General features: G+C 41.2%; 1 protein-coding gene across 1 annotated transcript in view; it reads right to left on the bottom strand.

Moving 5' to 3' along the window:
* LOC139960676 (uncharacterized) overlaps window positions 1-9,304 on the bottom strand; it is a 53,945-nt gene that overhangs the window by 44,209 nt on the left and 432 nt on the right. The window contains exons 2-3 of the mRNA XM_071959229.1: window positions 8,501-8,717; window positions 8,003-8,141 (exon numbers count right to left, since the gene is read on the bottom strand). Coding sequence (XP_071815330.1) covers window positions 8,003-8,141; window positions 8,501-8,528 — 167 coding nt within the window. The 5' untranslated portion in view covers window positions 8,529-8,717. The remainder of the gene's footprint in view (window positions 1-8,002; window positions 8,142-8,500; window positions 8,718-9,304) is intronic.

Below are 9,304 nucleotides of genomic sequence, written 5' to 3'. Positions count from 1 at the left end.
AGTGTGGTCCTCTACCTTGTTGCAAACATCTACGAGTTTTAGGTTACTATGGCGGAAATGTGGGGTCATTCAGAGTACAGCCTCAGATTGGTCAATACATTCTGGCTTTTGCTATGCTTAATCCATACCTGTATTGGCTTCCTGCTGCGCAGTCGGAATCTTGTTCTGTCGAGACATCCATTCTGAGTGGACTACAGTTCTTAACATTAAGTACTTGATAAAGCGAATGCATTTTCTGAATTTACCAAACAAAGGAATTCTTTGCTCATCATAAACAATAAGAACATTTTTCCGTCGCTAGACCTAAGAAAGGATTATATGCAGCGGAAGAAGAGACATTCCTCAGTTTTGTACAGGAATGGTGCAGCAGCTCGACGTCACGTTTTTGATCAATGGGGAAGTGAGCCCTCATCAACATTAGCATCGATGCATCGTTTCCTTCAAAAAAGTAAGAACAAGGATAAAAGAAAGAAATCGGTAACAACGTTTGCATTAAATATATAGTTCAATTTGATAATTCTTGTTTTCTTAATTAATTAACTTAATTAAATAATGTAATTCATGAAAAAAACAATTATGCATATTTCTCTCATTAACTGTTAATTCAAGAGTAGTCATCTATATCAAGTCCGAGTCGTTTACTTACATATAGACACATAGGCGTAGGAAACGAGGGCAGGGAGGCGCTGTAGTGATCATCACCCTTTTGCATAATGGACTTGCCCACATCCTTGCGTAATCAGCAGTACTCTTCTCGCTATGCATCTTCCAGCGTGACACCACTTGCATGTAAGATTTGATACCGGAGAGATGTACTAATCATCAGCCTTTTTAATGACTACATATCAACGCTATATTCAGCAGTAGCTGGAGCGTAATTAGTGGAGATTTTATACAGTCAAGGCATCATCATTCATCTCTTCATATTCGAGCCTACATCTCGCAATTATCTATTACAAGTCCGCGACTACGAGCAGTTGTATTCATCGTCGCCGCGAGCTACATAGCCGTTACAGTACTGTATACGCAGCGGTAGCGAGCAAGTCAGACCCTAGCATATTTACAGTTATTACTACTAGCGAGCAATTATTACGTTTCGGACAAGTAACCGAATTATTATATAAATAAACATTTATCAGTTAGGAAGAGCAGTGAGTTACTACGAAGGACGGGCCTGGATTAAGTGTCAGTCTGAATGGAGGCTCCATTACGTGAGCCACGTTTTACTGTACACACGTGAAGATATCGTTAGGCGCCGCCATCTTTGTTTGGACCCGAACTTCGAGTGGACACTGCGAATTGCGGAATATCGAGGGAGCAAAGTAACATAAGTTGGGGGTGAGTTTATTATTAATCTTAGCCTTCAACATTGGTGATCCCGACGTGATACTTCTTCGATATTTACGTGTGATTTCGAACTGATAAATTACCTTGAGAAGGTGACATTTTTTTTATGGTATAAGTAAAGACATCATAGTACAGTAGCCTTTGCTATACAGTAGTGCGCCTGTTCATAGTTATTAACTGTGCATTCTGTGCAGTACAGCCCAGACTAGTACAACGTTATTTTATAAACACTAGCATTTTATGATTTAGCACCGTAGCATATAGCCGCATATCCTACAGTGTGTAGTTACACACTTGTCGTATATAATTACATAGAGCCAATGCCGGGGCATGTACGTTGTTTGTTCGTAGCTGATTCGAGAGCTCATTCATTTGACAGTTATAGAAAGCCTGCTGAGCATAATTTCAGCATAGATTTTATTATTCGTAGAGGTGCTAAAATACAGGATTTAGTCGCTCCAACTTTAGCGAAGCTCGGGACCTACAGTGCCCATGACTGGATAGTCGTAAAGATTGCTGCAGGCATCAATAATCTGACAGCCTTCGTATCGGACAGTAGATCGCATAAGCGCGTTCTCACTAGATCCTCTCTGAATGCGGATGGCCTCATCGCACTATTGACAGATTTTAAGCTACAGATTATTAGTAAACACCCAAGGACTGTTGTTACATTTGTGACTATACCTACAATTATTTTTGCAAAATTCCAAGAATCTAAGCATGCTAAGATCCTGGGAGAGAGTGAGTTACATTCTATACAGCTTGAAGTGGATGCAATTTTAGACGATTCAAATCAAAGAATCATTCAGCTCAACAAACCCACCCAACACGGCGTAACTCCCCGGAAGTTAACTTGGCATACCTTTATTCGTGGAATCAGCAAGCGTAAAAACAGGCAAAATCGAGTGAGATCAACTGTTCGCAACAGACCGGCTCAACTGTACGACGGCCTTCACGCAATATCTACGTTGAAGCAGCGTTGGTTCATTGAGACTTATCGGGCATTCGCAGCGGAACGCCGGGCCCTCAAGGAATACATACATCGAAGTCGACAACGCTAGCACTGTAAGCAATCCCTATCGTAACACTATCTGCGAACATTACTTTGTATACTATATATTATTATCATGTCTAAACCAGATGCAACCCCAGTAGACCCTTCGGGGGGTAGTGCCAGTACCCTTCTTCATGCGGTCAGTATAAAGGTGCCACCATTTTGGGCAAGCGACCCCACAGTCTGGTTTGTTCAGCTAGAAGCACAGTTTGCAACTAGGGGTATAACAACCGAAGCAACCAAATTTGCTTATGTCATAGCAAGCCTGCAGCCAGACATTGCCTTGGAGGTTAGAGATTTGCTCATAACTCCGCCTACAACGAACCAATATACCACCTTAAAGAAGGAACTGATCAAACGTACGTCAATTTCAGAGAAGCGTTTTACCAAGCTGCTTGTCACAGAAGAATTAGGGGATCGCAAACCCACACAGCTATTGCGCAGGATGCAGCAGTTACTTGCTGGGAAGCCGTTGGAGGATAGTCTTTTTAAACAGCTATTCCTTCAGCGCCTTCCTACCAATGTGCAGCTGATTCTTGCCTCAACTAGTGAGACGGTCAAGTGTGAGGAGTTAGCACAGTTGGCTGACAAAATAGTAAAAGTAACGTTAACCCCCACCACGTCACATATCGCTGCCATAACCACGCCATCTCCACCACCTGCAGCACATTATACACAACCACCTTCAGCACATTATGCGCCACCGACCCAGCATCACTCAGCTAGCCCAATCGCAACGCACCCATCAGCATCAGCGAACAGCGAAATAGCAGAGCTACGCAACATGATCGCCGAATTAAGAATAGAGTTGAGTCGTTGACGTATCAAGTACGCAATCAAGGTAATTCTAGTGAACGAGGACGTACTTCTGGTGGTGATCGTAGACGTAGTCCCAATCAGAGTCCCAATAGGAACTGGCGTCGATCTCCAAGCAATCAACGTTCCAAGTATAACGACCACGATCCAGAGGGACCTTGTTTTTATCATTACAAATATGGAGTTAAAGCTCACAAATGTGTACCTCCATGCTCATATACAAAGGAAAAGACACCTACAAAGTCATCAAACAACAAGGCCAGCGATTAGTGGCGACGTCATCGCCTGGCCGTAAAGACAGTCGTTTGTTCTATATTCATGATCGTAAAACAGGCCTTAAATTCCTAATAGACACTGGTGCAGATTATAGTGTTATTCCACCATCCAACTTAGAGAAGAAGAAACCATCATCTTTTGTATTGGAAGCTGCTAACAAACTACCTATTATTACTTATGGTGAGAAGTCTCTTATTTTAGACATAGGTTTGCGACGATCATTTCCATGGATATTCACCATCGCCGATGTTCGTACAGCCATACTCGGTGCAGATTTCCTGGATCATTACTCTTTTATCGTAGATGTCAAGCATCGCAGACTGATAGACAGTAAGACATCTCTCCATGCCACTGGTATGAAAGCTTCCATTATTTCACCTAGCCCTACATGTTCATTGAGCAATCAAACTGATGGTTACCAGAGTTTATTGAAACAATTTCCAGGCATCACTAAGCCCAATTATAAAGCTAATAATAATAATAATAATATAAAGCATTTATATAGCGCCTAACATCACAAAGGCCACTAAGCGCTTTACAGTAAAAGGTGAAACAGAAAAATGCAAAACTACAAAACTACAAAACTGCAAAACTGCAAGCTAGTGCCATTAAGCATGATGTTACACATCATATTATAACATAGGGACCTCCCCGTAGCGCACGACCGAGGAGATTACCAGGGAACAAATTACAAATAGCAAAGGATGAGTTTGAACACATGTTGCAGTTGGGTATCATTAGGCCATCAGAGAGTAATTGGTCATCTCCACTTCACATGGTACCTAAAAAGTCGGGCGATTGGCGCCCATGTGGAGACTACAGAGCTTTGAATAGTGCTACAGTACCCGATCGCTATCCTATACCCCATATTTTTGACTTCACAGCAGCATTAGAGGGAAAAATCATTTTCTCTAAAATAGATCTCGTTCGAGCTTATCACCAGATCCCAGTTGAACCAGCAGATGTACATAAAACGGCAATTACCACTCCGTTCGGTCTCTTCGAGTTTGTACGCATGCCATTTGGACTTCGCAATGCTGCCCAAACATTTCAACGTTTTATAGATCAGGTTTTGCGTGGACTACCATTTGTATATGCATATATCGATGATCTCCTTATCGCTAGTACATCAACGGAAGAGCATATGTCACATCTTAAGCAATTATTTGAAAGACTTGATCAGTATGGAGTAGTCATCAACCCTAGCAAGTGTGTGTTTGGTGCAGCTACCCTTCAGTTCTTAGGCCACCAAGTGGACAGTGAAGGTATAGGACCACTCGTGGACAAAGTTAAGGCTATAGTAGACTTTCCACAGCCCAACTCTTTGCGCAAGTTAAGAGAATTCCTGGGATTCATCAACTTTTATAGACGTTTTATACCTCACTGTGCAGATATAGTACAACCGCTCACAGACATTCTTTCAACAACAGTAAAAAATAAGCTTATTGAACTAACATTAGCCCAAATTCATGCCTTTCAGCTCATCAAAGAGAAATTAGCAGAGGCAACATTATTAGTACATCCATCACCCAGCGACCCATTATGTTTAATGGTCGATGCATCAGATGTAGCCATAGGAGGTGTACTCCAACAGCTAGTGAACAGTAAGTGGCAACCAATAGCATTTTTTTCGAAACGTTTAGCACCTGCAGAAACCAGGTATAGCACATTCGGGCGAGAGTTACTCGCGATTTATCTATCTATTCGTTATTTTCGCCATACGCTAGAAGGTAGACATTTCTTTGTTTTAACGGATCACAAGCCCCTAACCCGTTCATTTTCGGTCAATGCTGATCGGTATTCACCAAGAGAGATCAGACATTTAGATTATATTTCCCAATTTACACCGGACATTCGTCATATTAAAGGGAAGGACAACGTTGTAGCGGATGCTTTATCTCGTTGTACAATCGACGCAATCACATCACCATCTCCAGTAAGCATAGATTTTGATGTAATTGCATCGCTACAAAAGGACGACGACGAGTTAGCCAAATTACGCAAATCAGCATCGCTCAAATTTGAGGAAATACCAATGGCCAATACGCAACACACAATTACCTGCGATACATCAACCGGAGTCGCGAGACCGTATATCCCAGCCAAGTATAGGAAAACAGTATTCAATTCACTACATTCGCTTTCCCACCCCGGAATCAGAGCAACGCAGCGATTGGCTACTCAGCGTTTTATTTGGACTTCCATTAACAAAGACATTAGAGATTGGACCAGAACATGTATGCAGTGTCAGAAAGCGAAAATTCATCGCCATGTTAGATTACCAGTAGGCACATTCGCGACACCTGGTCCCCGTTTCTCTCACGTCCACATAGACATTGTTGGTCCAATACCACCTTCCAACGGTTTTTCTTATTTATTAACTATCATAGACAGATTTACTAGATGGCCAGAGGCCATACCTATATCTAACATTACTGCAGAGACTGTAGCGAAGGCATTTATAGAACGGTGGGTCTCCATATTTGGTGTCCCATCAATCATCACGACAGATAGAGGTTCGCAATTTGAATCTGCCTTGTTCAGAAACCTAACCAGATTATTAGGATGTAAACGCATTAGGACAACCGCTTACCATCCCAAGTCTAACGGATTAGTAGAGCGTTTCCATCGACAACTGAAGAATGCATTAAAGGCGCAGTATCACCCTGATCAATGGACGGAAGCCTTACCATTAGTACTGTTAGGTATACGCTCTTCACTCAAAGCGGATTTGAACTGTAGTGCTGCTGACATGGTTTTTGGAACCCCTCTCAGTTTACCGTGTGAGTTCATAGAGCCACTCAAAAGCAAAGAAGTTCCAGACCCTTCGAACTACGCAGAACGCCTTAGGCAGCATATGGCACAGTTACAACCGGCTCTGACCAGGCCATCTGTCAACAACAAAAGTAGTTATGTACATAAGGACCTTAACACATGTACACATGTTTGGGTTCGAACAGATGCAGTGAGGAAACCGTTGCAAGCTCCGTATAAGGGACCATTCAAAGTCATCAGGAGGACACCAAAATATTTTATATTAGACATCAACGGTGAGGAGGATTCAGTTAGTTTAGAACGATTAAAAGTAGCTTATCTTAGCGAGGATTTCGACAAGTTTAGTAGGGCTAAAATTTCTACTAGCCCCGAGTCGGACGCGACAGCTACGAAGTCTAAACAAATCATAGCCAAGCCGTCACCACCCAAGCGACCAGTATACAAAACTCGTTCAGGACGTCAGGTACATTGGCCAAAGAAATTTTTACAGGTCATCAGGTTTGACGTTTAATTAGCATAACTAACTATCACTATTTATTTGTTATCGATTGCTTCATCCTTCAGCTCTCTAGGGGGGAGCTACTGTAGTGATCATCACCCTTTTGCATAATGGACTTGCCCACATCCTTGCGTAATCAGCAGTACTCTTCTCGCTATGCATCTTCCAGCGTGACACCACTTGCATGTAAGATTTGATACCGGAGAGATGTACTAATCATCAGCCTTTTTAATGACTACATATCAACGCTATATTCAGCAGTAGCTGGAGCGTAATTAGTGGAGATTTTATACAGTCAAGGCATCATCATTCATCTCTTCATATTCGAGCCAACATCTCGCAATTATCTATTACAAGTCCGCGACTACGAGCAGTTGTATTCATCGTCGCCGCGAGCTATATAGCCGTTACAGTACTGTATACGCAGCGGTAGCGAGCAAGTCAGACCCTAGCATATTTACAGAGTTATTACTACTAGCGAGCAATTATTACGTTTCGGACAAGTAACCGAATTATTATATAAATAAACATTTATCAGTTAGGAAGAGCAGTGAGTTACTACGAGGGACGGGCCTGGATTAAGTGTCAGTCTGAATGGAGGCTCCATTACGTGAGCCACGTTTTACTGTACACACGTGAAGATATCGTTAGGCGCCGACATCTTTGTTTGGACCCGAACTTCGAGTGGACACTGCGAATTGCGGAATATCGAGGAAGCAAAGTAACATAAGTTTGGGGATGAGTTTATTATTAATCTTAGCCTTCAACATGAGAATGGTGACACGTAATGAAGTGACTGACTCGTTCTCGCATTCTATAGCATAGTATTCGTCTTTTTTTTCGGATTGTCATCGCTACTCACTAGGAGATCTAGTATAAATAGATACTAATACAACTTTAAGTACTCGTTCTCACGCTTCTAGGGTCTTGCACTCGTACGCGTACTCGCATCACGGGGAATTCCAACTATTCTCGTACTCATGCTGTTGAATAACACTATAGTATTATACGCTCTGGTGACTGCGATATCAACAGGCCGTTTCAAAGTAAACCATGATTTGCGTAAGATTCGCAAAACCCATCCGCGATCATAGTCAACTTAATAACTTATATGCTTGACATAATTAAGGTCAGATAATGGCATGTATATGTTTGTTTGAACCACACGTTCTAACCAATAAGGTCAAGGAGGGGAGAATTGGATTCTCTTTATAGAACTGCTTCTGTATACTTACATGTCATCAGGACAACTTCCCGGTTGGTCCATGCGGTAGCCGTTTTTCAGTTGACTGACTAATAACCGAGGTGCGGATACCAGGATAAGGAGTACCACCGAGTGTGAAAATCTCATACAGCAGTACTCCAAAGGACCATCTCAGTTAAACAAAACAAACGACGAAATCATAGACCTATTACAAATAAAATAAGTTTGACAATAGCATGTGAATTAGGATTTCTATGTTCATTAGTTTATAACTGCTGACGAAATATTGTCAAGCTTGTAATGCTTATGTCAAATAAGAAGCTGACTTCAGAAAACGCATGATATTTCCATCTTATTCATCAGTTTAATAATTTCTTGAATCATATCGTTCATATTTTTTTCATATTTTATAATTTTGACAAATCCTGTTCAATATCATGAGAGGTTCTCTCATGTATTTGTAAGATGATGAAATATTTTACCAATGAAAGACGTTTTTTATACAAAGGAATTATATTTGGTTACATACGAGTCTCCTTCTGAGCTACATATTCCATTTAGGATCGTTTCTAGACTGCACCATTTCACCGGTATTTTCTGTTCGGTAGCTCTCCTTTTATATCCTCTCGTGTAAATGTCATCGGCGAGTCCAAAATCAGCTATTTTTATCGTCAGTCCTTCACCAACGAGTACGAATTACGAGCAGCAAGATCCCCGTGATAGAAACGTTTTTCTTGTATGTGGGTCTGTCAGAATTTAAAAAAAAACAAATAAGAAAACGTCCTGTCACTTTGTCTGCATATTGTTCACATTGTACAGCAACACCCGATTATCCTGGCTTTATCAGTTTAAAACTAGTAACGGTGAGTACCCGTTAATCAGTTAAAACTGACGTGTGTTATAATTCCTTAACATGTGGTACATTTGTGACCAGTTATTACTGAGAAGGACTTACAAACAGAAAATAGTAAACACACAATCCTATGCATAAATATTGTCTGGACTAACTAGACCACTCTAAAGGTTTCGGCAATAATTTCGTCCGCATTTTAAGTGGAGGACACTTCACTGCAAAAACCATCTTTAATAACAAGGTATACTTAATAGTCAAACATAGGGACATTTGTTTAGACTACAACCAGTCATTACTTGAAACAACTTTTGAGTAATGAATTCGTCCGTTAGTAATGTTTCCCACAGTAGCATCTGCTGACAGGTCTAACACGTGTTACGGTGTTATAACACTTCAGTTTATACCGATTAACGTACAACGTACAAACTGATTAAGCCATGTGCATTTTGGTGATAGCAAACATAAATTCAAATAGTAGTA

The sequence above is a fragment of the Apostichopus japonicus genome, chromosome 19 (assembly GCF_037975245.1).
Source record: "Apostichopus japonicus isolate 1M-3 chromosome 19, ASM3797524v1, whole genome shotgun sequence".
Lineage (NCBI taxonomy): Eukaryota > Metazoa > Echinodermata > Holothuroidea > Aspidochirotida > Stichopodidae > Apostichopus > Apostichopus japonicus.
The sequence above is the reverse complement of the archived record's forward strand: the minus strand, read 5'-3'. Positions and strand labels throughout refer to the sequence as shown.